Raw genomic sequence first — 24,055 nt, forward strand, 5'->3', positions numbered from 1 at the left:
GTTCACCCTCCAATGGCCGGCGCGCTGCGGCCGGCGCACCGCGCTGATCCGATGGCAGGAGCCAGGTACTTCTCCTGGTCTCCCATGGGGTGCAGGGCCCAAGGACTTGGGCCATCCTCCACTGTACTTCCCTGGCCACAGCAGAGAGCTGGCCTGGAAGAGGGGCAACCGGGACAGAATCCGGCGCCCCGACCGGGACTAGAGCCCGGTGTGCCAGCGCCGCAAGGCGGAGGATTAGCCTAGTGAGCCACGGCGCCGGCCAGGAGCCAAGATCTTCTTCCAGGTCTCCCACACAGGTGCACGGGCCCAAGGACTTGGGCCATCCTCTACTACTTTCCCAGGCCATAGCAGAGAGCTGGATCAGAAGTAGAGCAGCCGGGTCTCGAACTGGCACCCATATGGGATGTCAGCCCTGCAGGTGGCAGCTTTACCCCCTACGCCACAGCCCTGGCCCCATAAGCTAATTTTTAAAAAAAAATTTATGGTCGGTGCTGCGGCTCACTAGGGTAATCCTCTGCCTGCAGCACCGGCACACTGGGTTCTAGTCCCAGTCGGGGTGCCGGATTCTGTCCCAGTTGCTCCTCTTCCAGTCCAGCTCTCTGCTGTGGCCCGGGAGTACAGTGGAGGATGGCCCAAGTGCTTGGGCCCTGCACCCCATGGGAGACCAGGAAGAAGCACCTGGCTCCTCGCTTCAGATTGGCACAGCCACTTGAGGGTGAACCAACAGAAAAAGGAAGGCCTTTCTCTGTCTCTCTCTCACTGTCTAACTCTGCCTGTCAAAAAAATATTTATTTATTTGTAAGGCAGAGTTAGCTGGAGCTTGGCCTATCCAAAGCGAGGAGCCAGGAACTTCTGGGTCTCCCACATGGATGTAGGGGCCCAAGGACTTTATCTTCTACTGCTTTCCCAGGAGCATTAGCAGGGAGCTGGACTGGATGTGGAGCAGCCAGGACTCAAACCAGCACCCATATGGCATGACAGCACTTCAGAGGTGGCGGCTTTACTTGCTATGCCAGAGCACTGGTCCCGATAAATAAATCTTAAAAAATAAATAAATAAATAAAGGAATATACTTGTGCAGAGAAGTAGCCCTGATGTTTGTAATATCCATCACCAAATGCTCTCTTTGGAAAGATGTTTCTAAACACCCTTTCCACTCTTCACTCATGGAAATCCTCACTGCAAATTGCTTTCAAAAAGATTCAGAAACTCAGTGAAGACACTACTACCTCATGTGATTCTGAAATTGAAAAATTTAATGCTAGAAAGATCTTAGTTACTTCTTTTCAGAGAACATGACATAGGTTCAGAAAGAGTAAGTGACTTGCCCAAGACATTTTTTTTTTAATTTATTTATTTTATTTGAAAGGCAGAGTGAAAGAAGGGGTGGGGAGAGGGAGGAGTGGAGAGAGAGAGGTCTTCTATCCATTGGTTCACTCCCCAAGTGGCTGCAATGGCTGGAGCTGGGCTGATCTGAAGCCAGGAGAAAGGAGCTTCTTCCAGGTTTCCGATGAGGGTGCAAGGTCCCAAGCAATTGGGTCATCCTCCTTTGCTTTCTCAGGTATACCAGCAAGGAGCTGGATCAGAAGTGGAGCAGCCGGGACTAGAACTGGTACCTATATGGGGTGCCAGCATTGCAGGCAACGCCACAGTGCCAGCCCCATAACTTACTTCTTAAATGTTACATAATATGAGGCTAGCATTGTGGTCCAGTGGGTTAAGCTTCCGTCTACAATGCTAGCATCCCCTGTGATTGCCAGTTCGAGTCTATGCTGCTTCATTTGTGATCCAGCTCCCTGCTAATGTGGCTAAGAAAAGTTTTATAAGAAGATGGCCCAATGCTTGGGCCCCTGCTGTCGCTCCCCCATCTTCGCGGAGGAACGACACTAAACCCTGCGTTGTTCTTTTGTCTGCTCGGCTCTTCCCAGGTTTGCTGCTGGTTCTTCCCGGGTTGGCTGCCGACCCCTCCACCTCCGTGGAGGGGCGGTTCCCCCTGCCACTTTCCCCACTTCCGCGGGGGAGCGGCACACCGCCGGCCAGCTCTCTCGGGGGCTGCTCAGATGTTATCCGGATGTTCCCGGTGCATGTTGTCTCTCTCCTTTATAGTCCTCTTCCACCAATCCCAACTCTGCTACCCACACGCCGAGCACGCTGCTCTCCTCCAATCAGGAGCAAGATCAGCTCCTGCAGCTCATCAGTCAAATTGGCAAGAGGCAGCTGTGTAGAAGTTGTTTACTCCTCTCCCAGCGCCATATTGTGGGAGAGCAGATGCATAGAATAAGTCTTAATTCCAGTAACTTAGTCTAGTCCGAGTTGCTCCCCACACCCTGCCACCATTGTAGGAGACCTGGATGAATCTCCTGGCTCCTGGCTTCAGCCTAATCCAGCCCCTATTGCCATCCTTTGGGGAGTGAAGCAGTGGTAGAAGATCTCTCTCTCTCTCTCCTCCCCCAACTCTGTAACTCTTTCAAGTAAGTATATAAATCTTTACTAAGTGAATAAATCAACAAATTAATGTTACATAATAGTAAATGCTCTAGTATATAACTGATACATTCTGCTAGATAACTTAGTCTGTAGTAAAGCAACAATAATGGAAAGGGGAGCTCTTATTTTTAAATCTATAAACTCAAGTTACATCATAAATCCAAGACATATGCTATAATATCCTTTCTGTAGCCCTCTTTATAATTTTCCCACTCCCTCTCCTACCTTGGTCTTTGGAGTGGTGTGATGTATTTTTAACTCTTACAACTACTTTGCAGATTAAAATGCTATGGCTTGACACTAAAGAATGGAAAAGACATTGAGTAATCCTACATTATCATGCTGCCTCTGGCCCTACTAAGTTTCTTTTCAATTTCTTGTTGAGGTGTTATTTTCTTATGTAGATTGATCTTAACAGCCTACATCTGTCCCTCTCAACTCACTTAAAAACCTTTTAAGAGGCCCTTCCCCTCCCCTCCTCTTATATTTCCTGGGATATTTCTTTCTTACTAAAAGAGAGGAGCAGAACGGGAAGAGAAAAAAGAGAAACATGGGTTTTTAAAATATTTATACAGTTGATTCTCATTACGTTCTTTATAGTTGTTGTGTACATTGAAATATTAACCATTGCTCCTAGGAAAATGCAGAGTTTAGGTTCTTGTGTGCCTCTGGTGACATTTTCATCAACTGATCAATATATAACCTTGTTTTCATATATATTGTTGATTCATTGGCCTTAAACTCATAGTGAGCAGCACTACAACTCAGGTGTGAACAAAGCTTAGCTAACAATGTATTTTCTCTAGAAGACACATCAGAGCGTTTGTCACTAAGAAAACTAGCTAGCACTTTGCCGTTGCCTAGGATAATTTTTTAAGTACAAAAGTGTAAAAAATGTGGCACTAAGTAAACCGTGAAAGGACACTTATTTAACATGAGATTTGAAGGAAAAAGGCAGAGTGTTGTCCTGTTTGACCTCAGTTGGTTGTGTATATCTCACTCAGGTGACTCAAACTTTTGGTCAATTGTCACATAGTCACAAAAGGATCATGAAAGTGCTATGAATATTGATTCTGGGGTTGTTAATGAATTTTAGCCAGTAGATTAACTTGCAAATATCAACCCACAGTTAATGAGAATCTACTCTGCATACATGTTTTAAATTAAACCCCAGAAAACATTTTTATATTTTAAGTATTATTTCAAAAACCAAAGATCATTCTTGTCTGAACTTGATGTATCTACATAATGAATGTAATGTTTGAGGAAATTAGGATAAAAATGGCATCAGTATCCCACCATTTTCTGTTTAATCTTAATGTCTGTGTTTAGTTTTAAGGCACAAAATGAGCAGTTTGCAACTAGAGAATTATCTGTGCTGTTTGTTAAAATCTTATGCCAATTTTTGTTAAGGCTCAATTTGTTAAGGCTACTTTTAACTTCTGAGCACCTTGCCATAGGGAAAGTAGCTATTGATACATATCTTTCTCTCCTACCCACTTTTTAAGTGGTTAACTCCTTTTATGTGCTTTAATAAGTTTTAATTGTATTATTTCTGTGCCTTTTATTGCAAGCTCTCTGAAGTCATTTTTGGAAGTAGGTGAAGTTTAAGTAAATATCTGTTGGTGAAAAGAATTTCACATAACTATTTTTTAGGTGGGAATATTTATCTTCTACAGAAAAAATAGAGTTGAATCTTTGAGGTAATCATATAAGAGTAGGAAACATCTTATACTGACTGGCTGTTCTCTGTACTTAGAACAGAGAGTAAATAGAAAATAACTCTTTAATTTTGAAAGTATTCTTCCATCTAATCATTATGCATTGTTTCCATAGGCTTTGTGGCTGAGCAGTTTCTAAATAATACAGCCACCCAACTGACATACCATGGATTATGTGAATTAACTTCAACGGTTCAAGAAGGAGAACTTTGTGTGTTCTTTCGAAATAATCATTTTAGCACCATGACCAAATACAAGGTATGATGTAGAGCTAGCTATTTGTTGTTCTAAATCAAAAGAATTTGATTTAGAGTTATCTTTTGATCTGCTCACAACAAAAGATTTTACCATAGTATATCTTAATCATCAAATTATGGAGGCAATTATTAAATGCTTCTTTAATGTTATTTGTAATCTTCATGACATATCAGTATCATTACAAAAATTTTTTTAAATATTTCCCTTAGAAAAAATTATTGAAATTTATGTTGCCAAATGTCATATTAAGCTTCTTGCTACATGTGGACACTTACTTTCTTTCCTGTTTATGCTCTTTATTTGCATTAAATTTACAAAGAAGCATTTAATAGATGTATTAAATACTTTTCTAAGATGGAATGATTAGCAATTGAAGTGTTACTTCAAATCAATTTTTGTTTTATTAAGTCTCAACTTCTTTTTCACAGATTATTGCATTAAGAAGAATTTACGGCTGGCACCGCGGCTCAATAGGCTAATCCTCCGCCTGAGGCGCTGGCACACCGGGTTCTAGTCCCGGTCGGGGCGCCGGATTCTGTCCCGGTTGCCCCTCTTCCAGGCCAGCTCTCTGCTGTGTCCAGGGAGTGCAGTGGAGGATGGCCCAAGTGCTTGGGCCCTGCATCCCATGGGAGACCAGGAGAAGCACCTGGCTCCTGGCTTCAGATCAGCGCGATGTGCCGGCCGCAGCGTGCTGGCCGCGGTGGCCATTGGAGGGTGAACCAATGGCAAAAGGAAGACCTTTCTCTCTGTCTCTCTCTCTCACTGTCCATTCTGCCTGTCAAAAAAAAAAAAAAAAAAAAAAAAAAAAAGAAGAAGAAGAAGAAGAAGAAGAAGAATTTACTATTTTCTAAGAAAATTACAACTAAGATGACCTTTTTTAAGATTTATTTATTTATTTGAAAGAGTTAGAGAGAGAGAAATGCACACAGAGAGCGATCTTCCATCCGCTGGTTTACTTCACAGATGACTGTAGTTTCCAGGACTGGGGTAGGCAAAACCAAGAGCCAAGATATTCATCTGAGTCTCCCATGTGGGTGGCAGAGACCCAAGCACTTAGGCTATCCTCTGCTGCTTTCCATGCCTTTAGCAGGGTACTAGATTGGAAATGGTGCAGCTGGGACACAAACCGGCACCCATATGGGATATTGGTGCTGCAGACCGCAGCTTTACCTGCTACGCCACTGCACCAGCCCCTAAGATGACTTCTAAAGAATGATGGATTAAAGGAAATTAGGAGAATTAAGATTTTTGTTTATGATATTATTTGCTGTTTCAATTATCAATGTGACTTTAAATTTTTATAGTGTCATTTATAGTTCTAGGGGAAAAAAACTTACTGAATCACCCTTTTTGTTCTCTTGCATTGATCCCTTCAGTTTTTACAGCTGTCACCTACTTCAGGAATTTATCAACTGCTAATTAGACTTCTATGATAGAACACTGTTCTTACTATGTCTATAACACAGCAAAAATATTCGGTAACACCTAGTCATAAAGGATAAAAATGAAAGATATGCTCTGTTCTCCCATATCAACACATTGCTTCATCCAAAATGGTATCTATCTTCTCACTGATAATCCTCCATCCCTGCACATACTTTCTGCTTTCTCATTGCTGTGCTTTTACCATCATTTCACCTTCTTAATCCCTAATTAGGATATATTTGCTGTCCAAATTCCATCCTTTTTTATTTTTTTTAAAGATTTATTTATTTGAAAGGCAGAGTTACAGAGAGAGAAGGAGAGGCAGAAGAGAGAGAGAGAGAGGTCTTCCATCTGCTGCTTCACTCTCCAGATGGCCACAGTAGCTAGAGCTGCACCTATCTGAAGCCAGGAGCTTCTTCTGGGTCTCCCACGTGGGTGCAGGGACCCAAGCACTTGGGCTATCTTCTACTGCTTTCCCAGGCCATAACAGAGAGCAGGATAAAGTGCAGCAACTGGGACTTGAACCAGAGCCCACGTGGGATGCCAGCACTGCAGGTGGTGGCTTTACCCACTACACCACAGTGCCAGCCCCCATAGTGCTGTTGTTAAGTCAAATCTTAGAACATACCGAGAGCCATTTCTCCTAATGCTGTAATGTGACAATTATAAACTACATTCAGAGAAGGTTGATGTGGACAAATAAGACATCCACTTCATCTATTGTATATGTTGTGCAGACCTAGTGAGAATAATTAATACACTATAAATATATAGACAAAAATTTCCTTTAATAGTATATTAACTAATTTTGATCAATTTAATTGTCTTTTTCTTTTATTATTTCTTATGAAGGGTCAACTGTATTTGTTAGTAACTGACCAGGGATTTCTTACTGAAGAAAAAATTGTTTGGGAAAGCCTGCACAATGTAGATGGTGATGGAAATTTCTGTGACTCAGAATTTCATCTGCGGCCTCCTTCAGATCCTGAAACTGTATACAAAGGACAACAAGATCAGATAGACCAGGTAATTTTGGTTTGTCTTCTTCATCTTGTTTAAAATGGTAATTTCTTTTTGTTTTTCATTTTTTAAAACAACTTACTATATTTATTTGAAAGGCAGAGTTATATATAGAGAGAGGTAAACAGAAAGATCTTCCATCTCCTGGTCCACTCCCCAAATGGCCGCAATGCCCTGGGCTGGACCAGATTGAAGCCAGGAGCCAGGAGCTTTGTCCTGGTGTCCCATGTGGATGTAGGGACCCAAGCATTTGGGCCATCTTCTCCTGTTTTCCCAGGCACGTTAACAAGGATCTGAATCAGAAGTGGAGTAGCTAGTTCTCGAACCAGCACCCATATGAGATAGCCACGCTGTTGTAGGCGACTGCTTAACTCATTATGCCACAATGCTGGCCCCAAAATGGTAATTCCTTTCAAATGTAAAATCAGTTACTCTAAACTTTAGAATCAAAGATTCATTCATTAATATACTTGTGAAATTTCTCTGATGCTTCCTAAATGGGTAAGTGATCTGTATGTATTTTAAGTATATCCTTTGGTTCAGAAGCCCAGATAGTGTTGAACTATGAAAGTCATGGTTAGGAGTTTGGATTTTATTCTTTTTTTTTTTTTTTTAAGATTTTTATTTATTTATCTGAACGAGTTACACAGAGAAGGAGAGGCGGAGAGAGTGAGGTCTTCCATCCACTGGTTCACTCCCCAATTGGCCACAACAGCCGGAGCTGCGCCAATCCAAAGCCAGGAGCCAAGAACTTCTTCCGGGTCTCCCATGCAGGTGCAGGGTCCCAAGGACTTGGGCCATCTTCCATTGCTTTCCCAGGCCATAGCAGAGAGCTAGATCAGAAGTGGAGCAGCTAGGACTCAAACTGGCATCCATATGAGATGCCAGCACTGCAGGTGGCGACCTGCTACGTCACAGTGCTGGCCCCTGGATTTTATTCTAATTGCAGTAGGAAAGCCATGCTGAATGTTAGACATGAAAATGACATGATCTACTTTACCTGTTTTAAATGACTGTTGTGTGAAGAATGCATAGCAAATGTACTAGTCTGATTTTTTTTTATTACTGAAACAAAATACTTGAAGTAGGCCAACTTTATAAAGAAAAGAGGTTTATTTGTCTTAGAGTTCAAAGTCTATGACTGAGTAGCCCTATTGATTTGGTCCCTGGTGAAGGCCTAACTGTGCAAAGCATTACAGCAGTGGGAGGACATGTGGAAGGAAGAGATCACATCTCTAAACAGGAAACCAAAGAGCCTAGTATCAGTCCCCTGAGTACCTGAATCGACATAAGGACCTCTTACTTGACCCCACCTCTTAAAAGTCCAACCTGCAGGCCGGCGCCACAGCTCACTAGGCTAATCTTCCACCTGCGGCACCAGCACACCGGGTTCTAGTCCCGGTTGGGGTACCGGATTCTGTCCCGGTTGTTCCTCTGCCAGTCCAGCTCTCTGCTGCGGCCTGGGAGTGCAGTGGAGGATGGCCCAAGTGCTTGGGCCCTGCACCCACATGGGAGACCAGCAGAAGCACCTGGCTCCTGCCTTCGGATCAGCGCAGTGCACCAGCCACAGCGCGCTGGCTGCGGCGGCCACTGGGGCGTGAACCAATGGCAAAGGAAGACCTTTCTCTCTGTCTCACTGTCCACTCTGCCTGTCAAAAAAAAAAAAAAAAAGTCCAACCTGCAAGCATTGCCGCACTGAGAACCAACCATCTAAAACTGAGCTCTGGTCACAGATGATAATTATTTTTTTAAAAAAAGATTTATTTATGGAGCCGGCGCTGTGGTGTAATGGGTAGAGCCGCCGCCTGCAGTGCTAGCATCCCATATGGGCGCCAGTTCGAGTCCTGGCTTCTCCACATAGCAGAGAGATCCAGCTCTCTGCTATGGCCTGGGAGAGCAGTGGAAGATGGCCCAGGTCCTTGGGCCCTTGCGCCCGCATCGGACACCTGGACAAAGCTCCTGGCTCCTGGCTTCGGATCAGTGAAGCTCCAGCTGTTGCGGCCAACTGAGGAGTGAACCAGTGGATGGAAGACTCTATCTCTGCCTCTCCTTCTCTGTGTAATTCTGATTTTTCAAGTAAATAACTTTTTTTTAAAAAAAAGCATTGATGAGGGCTTAGCCTTGTGAGGGAGAGAGAAGCACACATTTGAGATATATTTTACCTAATCAGAAAAATGCAGAGAGTTTAGAAGATAGCATGTGCTGAGTGATAAGTAGGTGGATATTCTAAGCTTTAGAATATCCAATATTCCAAGCTAACCAAGAGCAATACTTAACAGCATGAACTGCACTACGGGGTCGAACTGTCATGTAGGGCTGAGACAAATGAGATTTTTGCCATAGTTGAGCAGACTTGGAGCCACAGGTGTGCTGCTTATTCAAAATATAATGGTAATATTAATTCTTCCCCGACTGAAGCCAAAATTTGCCAATGGAAACAGCTGACACATATTTTGCCCATAACAATTTAAGTGCATAGACACTGTTCCTTTGGCAAATGAGCAGTTGTATTCCTGGCACTGTAACTAAGTTCTGGGATTCAAAAACAGATCAGTCTCGTTTTCAAAGATGCTACAGTCTAGCAGAAGAAGTAGATATTTGACCAACTATTATTATATACTAAGTTATTTAATAGCAATTTGAATAGCAAGCTATGAGTATATTAATGAATACTTGATTTAAAAGAATGCTGATCTTTCTAGGACTCGACTTTTTGAGAAACAGCTGTGATAGTGTACTAATTTTCTTTCAGAATCTATTCAGGGGTATTGTTTTGAAATGTTATTTAAAATGTATATAGGATTTTCCTAACCAATATATGTAAAAATACTGGAGCAAAGGGAATGAAGGCAAAGCAACAATAGATAGTTATGGTAATCTAATTGTAAAATGTTGAGATTAGTGTTTATGGAATAAAAAAGGAAGGAATAGGATTTAAGGTCGTGAGATGGGGTGGGTTTATGGCACAGCAAGTAAGTTACCCACATCTCATATCAGAGTTGCTGGTTCAAGTTCCGGCTAGCTTGCTTCCAATCCAGCTTCCTGCTGATGTCACTGTGGGAAGCAGTTGTTCAAATATTGTCGCCTGTGTGTAAGACCTGAATTGAGGGGCGGAGTAGGTTAATTCTTTGCCAACGGAGGCATCCCATATGGACACCAGTTCTAGTACCAGCTGCTCCTCTTCCAAATCAGCTCTCTGCAAAGGCCTGGGAAAGCAGTGGAGGATGGCCCAGGTGCTAGGCCCCTGCTCCCAGCTGGGAGACCGAGAAGAAGCACCTGGCTCCTGGCTTCAGATCGGCTCAGCTCCGGCCATTGCAGCCATTTGGGGAGTGAACCAGCAGATGGAAGACCTTTCTCTCTGTCTTTCCCTCTCACTGTCTGTAACTTTAGCTCTCAAATAAATAAATAGAATCTTTAAAAAAAAAAAAATAAAAAGACCTGAATTGAGTTCTGGGTTCCTGGTTTTGACCTGGCCTAACCCTAGTTATTGCATGCATTTGAGGAATGAACCAACAGATGGAATTACCTGTCTGCCTCTATATCTCTCAAATAAAATGAAAATAAATAAATTTTAAAAGAATGTAGGAAATAAAAAATAAAATAAATCATGGGGCTTGGTAAGGACCAGGGCTTGAAGAAATGAAGAAAAAAACTTGAAGGATAGATTTTTGAGGCCAATCATCATACATATACAGTGTATAAGGTCTTCACAGGCAATGAACTTTTATTTTATTTTAAGATTTATTTATTATTTGAGTGGCAAAAATAGAGAGAGACAGACAGACAGGTCTTCCATCTGCTGATTCATGCCCCCAAATAGTTGTAATGGCCTGAGCTGGGCCATTCTGAAGCCAGGAACCAGGAGCTTCTTCCAGGTCTCCTATGTGGCTGCAGGAGCCCAAGCCCTTGGTCCATCTTCTATTGCTTTCCCAGGCCATTGTCAGGGAGCTGGATCAGAAATGAAGCAGCTGGGACTTGAACCAGCACCTGTATGGGATGCCACTGCTGCAGGCAGAGGCTTGCCCTACTATGCCACAGTGCTGGCCCCAGAAATGAACTTTTATATGGCCTCTGAATTATTTAAAATTCTCTTATTTTGAAGTTAGAGTTACCAAGTTTCATGCAGCCATGTTGGAGTGCCTGTGTTTAAATGTTAATAAATATAGAGTTAGATAATAGAACTTTTTGCCAAAATGTACCACTTTTTTCTCATAGGCGATTATCTGAGTGTTTATGTGGGAGGAGGGAGAAAGTTGTTATGTAATTGAGGATGACTGTATGATGTACTATTATCTTGGCTTTAACAAGCAGCTTTTGGAAGAATATTCAGTTAATATTCTTGGGAAATTCTTTTCTTATAAACTAAACTTTTATGACAGTAAATGGAAAAGGAAACGGACTACAGCAGTTTCAGAGAATGGGAGATGTGTTTGAGTTTATATGTAAGTGTAGGCAAATTCTAAGTGGATATGTATTAGTTGGTAATAGTAGTTAGCTCTGTGTAATATTATAGTGACTTAAACATTCTAATTTATGGTTTTCTGCTTTGTTTGCATTTTTTGCGGGCACATGTTTCTTTTGTAAACAAGGAAACATTTTTTAAGCTTTTGTGAATACCTTATATACTGCTTCTAAAAAGAATTTAAAGTGAATTCCAAAAATATTTAGAGCAATGACAGCATCACTGAAATAAGTTCATAGCTACCCAAAGGAAAGACTTAGGAAAATAATTTTCATTTCAGTATTTAAACTCCAGTGTGCTTTTTTACAAACCCATTCTCGTAGCTTTATAGTTATAGCACCTACAATTGTACTCATTAATGTTTAGGTAAAATCTCATAGCTAAAGATGGTTATATTTGAATTTCTTAGGACTACCTTATGGCATTGTCTCTGCAACAAGAACAGCAGAACCAAGAGATCAATTGGGAACAAATCCCAGAAGGAATCAGTGATTTGGAACTAGCAAAGAAACTCCAAGAAGAAGAGGATAGGCGGGCTTCTCAATACTATCAAGAACAAGAACAAGCAGCAGCAGCTGCTGCTGCTGCTTCCTCCTCTACACAGGCACAGGTAAAACCCAGTGTTCCAGTTCTTAAATATAAGGATTATTTTAGCAATAAAGAACTTTCTGCTTGAGGTAAAAAAAATTAATTAAAATTAAATCTTGACTCTTTGTTTTATTAACATTTTGAAACCCATGGGTTTTATATCCTAAGTTGTGACTATCCTATTTCTCATATAATAAAATTATTTCTCCTAAAATTCTGATGGCAACATTTTTCAAATTTACTTTTTTAAGTTCTTAAATGCTTTAAAGAAAATCAACCTATTTGGGGTCAGCATTTGACCTACCAGTTGAGACATCCCATATTGGAGTGCCTGGATTGATTTCCTGGTCATGGCTTCTGATTCCACTTTCCTGCTATGCAGGCCCCAAGAAACAGCAATTGTGATAGCTCAAGTGTTTGGCTTTCTGCCACCCTTTTGGGATGAGTTTCTAGCTCTTGGTCCTGGCCTGGCCTAACCCATCTGTAGCAGGTATTTAGGTAGTGAACCAGAAGTTGGGAGCTTTCAAAAGAAATAAACCAATTTGAGCAAAGTAATTTCTCTCAACTAGAGAACAATATGAAGTACTACCAGAAAAAGTAGACTTTGGAGTCAGAGAAATGTGGATTTGCATTTCCTTCTTCTGTCTCTCTTTCCTATTTGGAATACCTTGGACAAAGTCCTTTACCTCTTTTAGACTAATTTTTCTTATCTATAAAATGGAAGATAATACTTAACTCTTAGTGTATTTTTTTGGTGAAGATTTTATTTATTTATTTGAAAGGCAGAGATACAGAGAAAAGAGAGAGAAGAGGGAGAAGGAGAGAGAGAGATCTTCCAGTTGCTGGTTCACTCCCCAAATGGTCATAATGGCCAGGGCTGGGCCAGGCCATAGCCAGGAGCCAGAACTTCTGGGTTTCTCATATGGGTGGAGGGGCCCATGCACTTGAGCCATCTTCTGCTGCCTTCCCAGGCGCATTAGCACAGAATTCAATTGGAAGTAGAGCAGCTGAGACTTGAACTGGTGCCCACATGGGATGCCAGCATTTCAGGCTGAGGCTTAGCCTTCTATGCCACAGTCCTGGCCCCATAACTCTTAGGTTTATAGTGAAGAACAAATACCTAGCATTAGTACTTAACCCAATGTCTGATCTGTACTATGTATTCAGCAGTGATCAGCACCATTTCAGTTCTCACTTTACCCAGTTAAATGTTATAAGCAATTGAAAATATTACTATTAGATGGATTTCTGTATGTAAAATCACTTTTCATCAAACTGAAAAATATTCTCCTTCTTTTATGTTTAACTGTGTCATCCCAGAGAGGTTCTTTTTGTTTTGGATATACAAGCAAACAAAATGATTTTAAGGTCTAATGAGACAAAATACAGAATTACTCATTAAAATAAGTATAAAATTTCTTTTTCTAGCTCAAAAACTGACTACCTCAAGCTTAATACTTGAATCCTACGATGTTATGATTATTTTTTTTCTCAAAAAGTTATCTTACTTTACAGAATACACTTATTACACACTCAGTTATCAGAATTATTTTGTTTTTAAAATTTGTTTATTCATTTTATTTATTCCAAGACATTGGCAGAAGCAATGATTTTTTTGGATAAGACCCAAGAGCACAGGCAATAAAAGCAAAAAATAGACAAATGGGATTATAGCACACTAAGAAGCTTCTGCACAGCAAAGGAAACAATCAACAGAGTGAAGAAACTACAAACAGAATGGGAAAAAATATTTGCAAACTGTGCATCTAATAAAGGATTAGTATCCAGAATTAATATTGAGAATAAAAGGAGTTCAAGAAATTCAACAACAACATAACAGTTAAGAAACAAAGGATCTGAATAGACAATTTTCAAAAGAAGAAATGCAGATGGCCAACATATACATGAAAATGCTCAGTATCACCAGCCATCAGGAAAATACAAGAAAAAAATGACAATGAGATATCATTTCATGCCAGTTACAATGGCAATTATTTTTAAAAAATCCAAAAATAGCAAATGCTAGTGAGAATGTGAAGGAAAGGGAAACAAACTTCTTGCATTGTTGGTGGGAATGCAAATTAGTACAGCCATTATGGAAAACAGTATGGAGATTCCTCAAAAAACTAAAAACAGATCTACCATATGGTTATCCCACTTTTGGGAATATATCCAAAGGAAATTTAGTCAGCATGTGAAAAAAATACCTGCACTGCCATGTTTATTGCAGCTTGTTCACAATAACAAAGATATGGAATCAACCATATCTGGTTGACTGGATGAAGAAAAGGTGGTATATATACACAATGGAGTATTACTCAGCCACAAAACAGAATGAAATCTTGACCTTTGCAACAAAATGTATGGTATTAGGGACCATTATGTTAAGACAAATAAGCCAGACACAGACTAATACTGTATGTTTTCTCTCATCTGTGGAAATTTATATATGTGTATGGATACCTTATTATTTGGTATACAGATATTTACAAATGTTATCTTCACTGAGTTATATCCTCTATATAATAATATACCCTTTTGTTCTCATTTCATGATCTTTTTCATGAGTCCCATGTTATGTAATATTAATATATCCACCCTGCTTTCAAAAAATGTATGTATGTATATGGATGTATTATATACATATGAAGGAAATATGGTAAAATATTAAAATTATTATAACTGTGTGGTCACTGAACTCTTTTTTTATATTTTCCTGTATTTAAAATATTTTAGAAAAGCAAAAGTAAAATTACGGTATTTAATGAACTTTTAAAGAATTAGTTTACAAAAAGGCATCACTTTCTTTAAAATTCTACAATTTGAGGGTTAAGGTAATATAATCTTCAGTGTTATTCTTTGAAATTCCATTTATTTTGAATACTTGCTATATGAATTATATCTATTCATAATGGCAATGGCAATTACACTATGTAGTACAACATGTCTGTATACCAGTAGCTTCTTTTTCCATTAATGATTTCTTTCACTCTTGTGGGTTTTCTTGCTAGATAACTATGACTGAGCACCTTAGAATATTTGGGGGTAATTTCTTCCTGTGTATTTTTCTAAAAGCAGGGCCAAGTAGTACCAGCCTCTCCATCAAGTGGAAGACAATCTGGGAATGCTGAACGTAAACGAAAGGAACCTCGTGAAAAAGAGAAAGAAAAAGAAAAGGAAAAGGAAAAGGAAAAAAATAGCTGTGTCATTTTATAACAAGTGTTGGATTCTGTTGGAACCACCTATATGTCTTGAGAAACAAAACCACAGGAAGAAAGGAAGAAAAACCGATAAATACCGTTTGTGCCTGATTTCCCAATGGATTTTGTTCATGTTTTTCAGGGGAAAGGTTGTTACTTTGTTACAATCAAACTTTTTCAAGTCACACAATACACTCTTTATGAGTTGGAGTTTCATGTTACAAGTTGGAAATGCTGTGTGTTTTCATTCATAAAAATACTGCACTTGTAGCCAAATAAGTGAATCACAGCAAATTTTTGTGTCATAGTGACATTCATAATTCATATCAGTTAGAAAGCTATTTTATCTTCTAACAACGAATGGAGGTAATTGATTTAGTCTGATTCCTTCCTGAAATCTAAATATTAGCACAATAGTTTCTGAAGTTTTTCAATAATAATGATGATCTAATCAATGAGATGCCAGGGCTTTAATATAGGGATTTAAAAAGAATAAAAAAGACAAAAATATAGCAGGAATAAGTAGTCTTAATTGTATATTGGACTAGTTCAGCCCTTGAACAGCTTTACCTTTCTTTAGTTATGTACATTTTAGATATTATCTTGAGAACTGATAATGAAGCTTGGATATAATTTAGATAGAAAACATAAAGATTTTTATTTCTTTTCCAAGAGCAAAAAATTGCATAACACTAATACTTATAACCTGTGAAATCAGATATTAATGACTTTGTAGTGTTGTAAAATTTCGAAGAATTCTGAAATCTTCAACATAGGTAACTTGGACCACAGTTACTGTTTATTGATAATGTGATCAGTGAGTTTAAGGAGCAAACCACAGTGGATGCAAGGCCTTGTAAATATAAGGGTGTAGAAAAGCAGATGCTTCAATGTCTACATTTTCTAAAATTACCTTGAATCTTAAATTTTAAATCATGTTTATTGCTAGAAAATTAAGTGTAGTTATTAAAACCAACAAAAAAGCACATTTCTGAATGAGATAATCTCCAAGTCTAGTGAAGACATCAATACGTTTGAGAGTAGATAAAATTTGGAGGAATTTATGTAAAAGCAATCATATTTTTTAACTTATGGGAACCAAATAAACTCAAAGCATCTCACAGTGTTTATAGGATTCAGAAGGAATATTTATTTAACTTTATTATGAGGCAACAAATATTTTTCCTGTCTTTCTAGATACACTTTGGAAAACTATCCTTAATAGTCCTTTTTATATGCTTTATATTTAAAAGTTTGTGTTAGTCAATTTTGAAAAGACTGTTGCTGCTGCAAGTAGTTGCGTGATTTATATTTCAAGCCTGAATAAATGTGTTCATTTAAGAGCATCATAACCTGACCTGAGCATCCACTTGGAGAATGTTGTTTTGTGGTTTGGAGAGAGAAAAAAACTAAAAAAATTTTAAAATAAAAATGTAGTTGAGCTTTTTTTTTTTTTATAAACTGTGTAGTTAACTTTCTTCATGATCCCAGACCAGATATAGCGAAGTCTATATGTAAAAAGCAAAGTCTTATTTATGGAAGGAATTATTCTAAGGGAAAAATCCAGGGTTAAGCTGTATGTTTTATGTCCTTCTATATTGCATGTCTATTTATGTTGCAAAATTTGTTATTTCTTCAAATTTCCTATGGTAGCATGATAAATCATCAGATAACCTGTTTGGGATATAAAATTTGGGTGCAAAATACTTGGTCTGTCTCTTGATTATAACCTGGAATAGACATCTGTTGATAAAGTAATCATATATACTATGAAAGTCTTTTGACTCAAACAGGTTGATCTAATACATGTTTACTCTTGATATTCTCTTGTTTAAGGAAGGAAACTCAAACTTCAGGGTTTGTTTTTCCCAGAACAGATAGTAGTGACAGTGCATTATATTTTAATAAGAACAAAACATTAAATTTGAGAAATTCAAAGAACCATATTTGAGGCATATTTTTCCATAATTATATTCTTATCTATTTATTGCCCTTGAAGAATACATGTGTAGAAACTATTCTTCTGTCATTTGTTATTATCTTATTAATTTGTTCCAAAGATAATACTGCCATTCTGCATTCCCTCTGGAAGGAAAAAAAAAAAAAAACTCATTCAAAACCAGCAGTGCTGCTATCAGATAAGTAGATGTTAATGTATACTTAGAAGAAAAACCTTAAAAATGTAATGTTTGTTAAATCAGACTTTTTCTATGTAATAATATTTCCGAGTCAGGCTTTCTTACATTCCTGGAATTCAGTTTGATATACCAAGAGTAATAATGATAAAATGTTCACTTTGATTACTGTGGTGGGAAATTAAATGTTCAGTTCTGTTAAAACCAACAAACTTCTCAGAGATACTACTTTACTATCCTTAAAGATTATTAAAAATTTAGAGCTATTGTGTCTTTATTTTCTTGTATTTTGCTCAAGGTAGCAAAACAGGTATTCAGGCATTTCATTGCTGATTGTGTACATAGGAATTTAAAAGTGATATATTAAACTCTTTCTTAATACATGAAAACTGTTACATGTACACAGCTGGCAGAAGTTAGAATTTAAACATTTTCTTTTTTATTTTTATAGGCTGGATTAGGGGCACATTTGTATTGATCAAAACATCATTAGAATTAGCAAAAGAGGCAGATGAGTGAATGGATATGATTACTGCACTTTCCTCTTATTTCAAAGACTATTCCTTAGAGTCAGTAGCCTGTCTTTATTAGCAGTATGAACATTTTCTTCATGTCTAATCACATTGCATCAATAATGCTGTGAATTCTAGTATTTGATAATACTTATTGTATGTGTGTGTGTAGCTGTGTCTATGTGTATATTTCTGAAGTAAGGTTCCATGACTTCTATTAGATTCTCAAAGGAATCTGGAAACTTTACCTCAGTTGTAAGAATCACCATTTTAAGAATACACACACAAATATACATATATACACTTAGCTTTCTGAACCAGCTACAATTGGCGTTGGTTGTACACCGGTCCAGTGTGCTTAACTAAAGTAATGTCTTCCATGTTTCAAGGTCAGGTAGTTGAATGAGGCATAGCGTAGGATTAGGTTTTGGAATATAATTGTATCTCATTTTTATTGTCTCGTGTGATAGTATTTGCTTACTTCACACTCTGTTGTGAATTCTTCCTCATACTTGTTGATCCTTGCTTAGCTAAAAAAACAGTATGAGAGAACTTACATGACTGAACTCAACATCAATCTTTTTTATATTTGCACAAAATCTAACTAGCATTTTATTTTCAATTAATCACAAACTCAGTTCACTAAGAGATCTTGAAAGGAAAAAGGACTAGAGGCAAATATTTAAGGAAAGAATAATTATGATCTCTATATTAATGTTGGCATACAAAACAGATATCTGTAAAATCTTGCAGTGGGGAATTAAGATAATTTTCAGAAATGTCTTCAAGGAATCTTGATTATTTAAAATTTTTAAATATTATATTTTGTTAACTTTCCTCTCAATGTATCTGTGATTTTAAAACATGGGAAGCTTATAGATTTGACACATCACTCATACTTAGTCATGCAACTTAAAATATAATTGAAAACTTACTAATATTTCATAAATTAAGATGGTGGTGTTAAAATTAGTCTAAAATTTGTATTTTAATAAACTGGATATGTGAAATTCTGGATCATTTTGTATTTGAGAATCCAGTTTTATCTTGCCTTGAGCAAACTTTCTGTGCCTCAATTTGCTCTTTAAATGTGTGAAGAATGCTTTTTTAAAAAAGTGTTTTGCACTCCTGAATAATGGGCATGGTATAAGCACAGAGTATTACTTAAATCATCACTGATATTATACTTTTTTTTTTTTGTTTGTAAATGTGAGACCTTTTTTTTCCAATGGAATAATGTGTCTTAACCCAGTTTTGTTAATATTGTCAAAATTTGTAGAATTGTCTTGTCTTTGGTATGGTGTCATCTCTTCCCAAAATGTGTTTTACAGTTGCTTTTTTTTTCCTATAGACTATAGAGTCAAAATAAGAGTTTTACAGAGTATAAGAAGCATTTTAAAATATGTGTTTTTCAATATCTTTTACAGATCTAAACATTGAGATTCTCATTACTTTCCCCCACTGTGGAATAAAATACAATGGTATCAAGTTACTAATATATTAATTTTTTTACATAGGTGAAATTCATTTGGATCTGTCAAATACTTTGATTTTAGGGCTATTTTAGTTATTTGTGGTTTTTTTTTTTTTAGTGTAAAATATTGTTTGATAATGTGCCATTAAGTTCTTTTCAGAAAGGGACTGAAAATAGTAAAGGAACTCATTGGAATCTTAGAGTTCTTAGTTTCTCTGATAAGTTAATGTCTTTTGTTAGTGATGTCCAACCCTTCTGAGACTATTGGGGAAACATGAAGAATTGAGGTTATTCTTCTCAGGTGATTCTAAACTAAATTTTAAAATCAAAGGCTTCCTGATTAAGTAAACTACAAAATAGAGATAATGGAGTGTGAGGGAAAAATTGTAGGATTCTGGTAAGCTTAACTTTTTGAAAATTGATCTAAACTTTAATTAATGCATGTCTCTTACTGAATCCTAGTGTTTCTGCTGTTAGAGTTGAATAAATTGTGATATGCATATATATTTTTACATGAGAGATTCTAGTTTCTAATTTCACTTTTCTGATCTCAAGAAAATTAAACTCGAAAAACAGGGTAAAATTCTTCAACTGTTGCCTCAAGTTCAGCATTGTCCTATTGTCCTGAAAAAGGAAGAGACAGATTTCTCTACCTAACACAGATTGTTTTAGGGCATAGTGGTAGCCCATTTTAGGTACTAAGATAACATGACAGAAATAGAAATCTTAGGCTTTGAACTACAGTAGATTTAAAGAGAAAACAAAACAAAACATTGTTCTACAATAATTCTATTTTGTCTGAACTGTACTCTGAGGATTCCTTCAAAGCATTTAACAATTTATCCCTGTTACCTTTAAAACCCTAATGGCGATCCACATTGTAATATCCTGTTTTGAGAGACAAGGATACCTCCCTCATAAATTAAGAGGCTGCAAAAAGCAAAATTCTTTGGGAGATGATCCTGGCTTCTTTGGCCCTTGTAGTTGTTTGCAGCTTTAAACAGAAAGTCATAAAACTGAAATGCCGCTTAAATTGTCAAATCAGTGGCCTGTCCAAAGGGCTTGTAACTGAAATGCCCTACAAGCAGCTGTACCTAATGCAATGTCTCCAGACCAAGATTGTTATTTACTTTCTGAAGATCTGTCTTAAATGTCTCAATTTTTTTCAGTTATTGTTCTTTTTCACATATGAGTAATATGAAATAACCATTTCCCTCCACAGGGTACATATGATATCTTAGCTTTACAGATTTTTAAAGATGAGGCTTTCAAAAGCCTCCATTGGTTTTTGTCAAAAGGTTATGTATTCTTCAATAAAAAGATGATTGTCACATATCTACAAGTCACAAATAGGACAATATAATAAAGATTGATGTATAAGTGCTACACAGCAGTCTGCAAAAGGGATAAGCTTTACCTGTGAAACTTCAAAAGTACCCTGAAAGTCATTTTCTACAGCTAATGCATGTAAATCTTTTTCCTTGAATTTTGCACAATAATTGTACTGAGGCACATGTTCTGGGGAAAACAAGTAGGATGGTATATGGCTGCAAAAAGTAACCCTGAAACATAGCAAGATAAAGAAACATTTTCTTCCTCCACTTTACTATCAGAACTAATTGGGTCAAGAATTTGCTATGATGTTATAGATCTCTGTGCCAGACCAAGATTGGTCAACTGAGTGTTCAAAGAGTTTAGATATAAAGCTTGTGTGTGAGTGCCTACATTTTTCTACTCTTTTCCTCTTGTCTTAATATCCTGTCTACCTATGAAATAATGCATCTCTTTTGCTTTGTGACTGCTGCATTTCTAGTGAAGGAATAATAGGGGCCAGCAGTGTGGCAAAACAGGTTAAGCCACCGCCTAAGATGCCCAAACCATATGAGTGTTGGTTCTAGTCCAGGCTGCTCCATGCTTCTGACTTCAGCCTGGCCCAGCCCCAGCCATTGCAATCCCTTTAGGGAGTGAACCAGTGGATGGAAGATCAATCTCTCTGCCTTCCAAATAAATAAAATCTATTTAAAAAGGAATAATATAAACCCTAAAAATTAAAAGGAAATATCATTGAAAGACCTTTTTTTTTTTTTTTAATTCATAAAGACACCTAAAAGCACCTACCCAGCTTAGGGTTGAACTGAATTTCTATGAAATAAGTGTATTGCTTTAAATGCTAATCATGCTAAAACTAACTAAAAACTGTATCTTAAGCAAGTTTCAAAAGCTTCATTTTTGGAAGATGTTCCTAAAAAGGCATTTTGAACATAGATGGGAATGTATAAAATATTTGTAACAGTTATTCAGTATTACTCAACATTTAATTTCATGTTTGTTATTGTACCACAAGGATAGTGTCATTGTTGGATTAAAATGTTGGATGTTTGTTAATACACTTAAAACTGTTAACCAGTGAATAACACCTGTAGTATTTTTTATTATAGATTATATTTTATTTCAATAAACTTTGATATTTAGACCAAACAGTGTTTTTGCAATGTATATACATCTCATTAAACTACCTCTTACAGGGTGAGGATAGTGGGGAGCTGCCATGTTGACTTGCATTCACATAGCTCTTAAGAGTACTAGGACCAACTTTTGGTAAATACAACTTTGTTTCCCCCAAGAGGCAGAAAACAACAACAACAATATAGTAATCAAATATAAACCATATAATTAATTACCTGATTCCAGTGGTAGATTTATATCTGACACCTGTCTTCTCTTAGAGGACTAAAACCTGAGAAGATACCATTTTCACTTTATTCCAGGATGCCAACTCTACTGTAAAGTTTTTGTCCAACTGTTTAACGTCCAAACCAGCTAATACCTGATAGCTTGCTTGGGTTTCCCAGCCCTCTGAGCAGAATTAATCATTCCACATAGCATTTTGCCAGCCTTCTGTCATTGGTAGCACTTTAGGCTGACTGGACCTTTTAAAGATGCAGATCATGCGGTCTCATCCATCTTGATTTTCTTGGCACATGACCATTGCCAGTTAGGAAGAACTTAACTATTTTTAGAGGAATTTTTTTTTTTTTTTGAGTGGGGGAGAGGATGATACACTTCTACTCAAGAGAAAGATTTTTATGGCCCAGATGTCTAATTATTTTTTGACACCTATGATGCTATGAATTACTAGGGAATAGCTTTCAGCAGCCTGGGGTCCTTTCAGTTGGTTCTCACAAGATGTGCTGCTCTGGGAGGAGCAGTCTGGAGCTGCAGCTGAGCCCACGTACCTTTCTCTTTGGCGTCATTCTTCTGATTATTTTCCTTCATGCATTTCATGAAGTGATGTAGAAACACATTTGCATATTAATTCTCTTGGTAAGAATCTGGCCCTTGTTTGTAATGATGCTGAAAGCATGCTGGGGAACACTGTCAGCTCTTCCAGGTTTGCAGTAGCGGCATTCATAGGCATTCCTTTTTGAACAGTACCCACACCTCAGATGTCCATAATATCACCTTTCTTGTAGATTTGCATGTAAGTGGCCAAAGGAACAAATCTATGTTTTTCTAGAAAGCCTAGAAAACATATATCAGGTGACTGTCCTTTTTCTCTTTGTTTTCACCATGTTCTTGAATTACTTAAACATGCAGAAATTTTTTAAGATATCTATATTTTGTAGTTATTGCTTACCTATCTTATAAATAAAAAAGATAATCAAGTTGGGTTTCACCTTCAGCATAAAATTTATATAGATATGTAATCTCTTAATTGTTTGTGTCCCCTCTGGTTTTCCCTAGGTATCATCCTGCAAGTGCCTAGAGCGAATGGAAGAATGTTTGAGAAACAGCAGTCTCAGTAAAACTACAGTAAGCATTTTCTCTGTTATATGCCCTGCTTTTCTCATTTTCTGTTATCCAATGATTTACCCCATTGTTTGTCAGAGCTCAGATTTTTTAAAAGATTTTTTATTTATTTATTTGAAAGTCAGAATTACAGAGAGAGGAGAGGCAGAGAGAGAGAGGTTCACTCTCCAATTGGCCACAACGGCCTGAGCTGCACCGATCCAAAGCTGGATGGGAAGTGGAGCAGCCAGGTCTCGAACCGGCGCCTATATGGGATACCGTCGCTTCAGTTGGTTCTCACAAGAGCTCCCCTAGAGCTCAGATTTCAAAGCTAGGTTGAAGCCTGAGCTCACAAATAGATCTGGAAGAAGACGAATCTAGACCAGGTATGTGTCCAAATTATGACTCAACTTTTTCTGTCACATCTATTGAAATCTTCAATATTAGGCCTATTAACCATATCTTTACTCACTAGCCTTATAGGACTTCTGTACTCCTAAATCCTCATCATTAAAATGGAATCAATAGTTTCTACATCTTAGAATTATTGTGAAGATTGTAATTCATATATATATAATAAAGTACCATATATATAATAAATGCTGAATAAATTATAACAGGTGGTTAATACCAAATTAGAGAACTAAATAACTTTTTCTTCTGCAGCAAGCCAAGAATTTTAAATGAGAAACCTTCACCTGGGGATTAGAATGGCCACTTAAGCCTTATAAAAACATTTTTCTATTATATCCTCTTATAGTGCTGTTCCCACCAAGAGGCTGTGATGAACTTAGACTCAGAAGGGCCCCAGGTGAAAAACATGGACAAAATAAAACTTTAGAGGCCGATGTTGTGCAGTGGGTTAAGCCACCACTTGTGTTGCTGGCATCTCATTTTGGTTCAAGTTCTAGCTGCTCTGCTGCTTATCCAGCTTCCTGCTAATGCGTTTGGGAAGGCCACAAAAAATGGCCTAAGTATTTGGGC

At 37.7% G+C, this 24,055-nt stretch overlaps 2 protein-coding genes across 8 annotated transcripts in view; one reads left to right on the forward strand and one right to left on the reverse strand.

Annotated features, from left to right (window-relative positions):
- The window catches only part of MINDY2 (MINDY lysine 48 deubiquitinase 2), an 87,391-nt gene extending 63,727 nt beyond the window's left edge, over window positions 1-23,664 (forward strand). For 2 of the 7 annotated variants that reach the window (XM_051821955.2, XM_051821956.2), the window contains 5 exons: window positions 4,324-4,466; window positions 6,744-6,917; window positions 11,783-11,983; window positions 23,027-23,095; window positions 23,214-23,664. In XM_051821955.2, coding sequence (XP_051677915.2) covers window positions 4,324-4,466; window positions 6,744-6,917; window positions 11,783-11,983; window positions 23,027-23,095; window positions 23,214-23,411 — 785 coding nt within the window. In that variant the 3' untranslated portion in view covers window positions 23,412-23,664. Of the gene's footprint in view, window positions 1-4,323; window positions 4,467-6,743; window positions 6,918-11,782; window positions 11,984-13,389; window positions 21,761-23,026; window positions 23,096-23,213 lie in introns of those variants that run through there. The other 5 variants (XM_002718209.5, XM_070054299.1, XM_051821957.2 and 2 more) reach the window with 4 other exon arrangements.
- The window catches only part of SLTM (SAFB like transcription modulator), a 68,972-nt gene continuing 62,040 nt past the window's right edge, over window positions 17,124-24,055 (reverse strand). The window contains exon 21 of the mRNA XM_051821937.2: window positions 17,124-17,246. Within this exon, the coding sequence (XP_051677897.1) occupies window positions 17,198-17,246 (49 nt within the window). The 3' untranslated portion in view covers window positions 17,124-17,197. The remainder of the gene's footprint in view (window positions 17,247-24,055) is intronic.

Source organism: Oryctolagus cuniculus, chromosome 12 (assembly GCF_964237555.1).
Source record: "Oryctolagus cuniculus chromosome 12, mOryCun1.1, whole genome shotgun sequence".
Classification (NCBI taxonomy): domain Eukaryota; kingdom Metazoa; phylum Chordata; class Mammalia; order Lagomorpha; family Leporidae; genus Oryctolagus; species Oryctolagus cuniculus.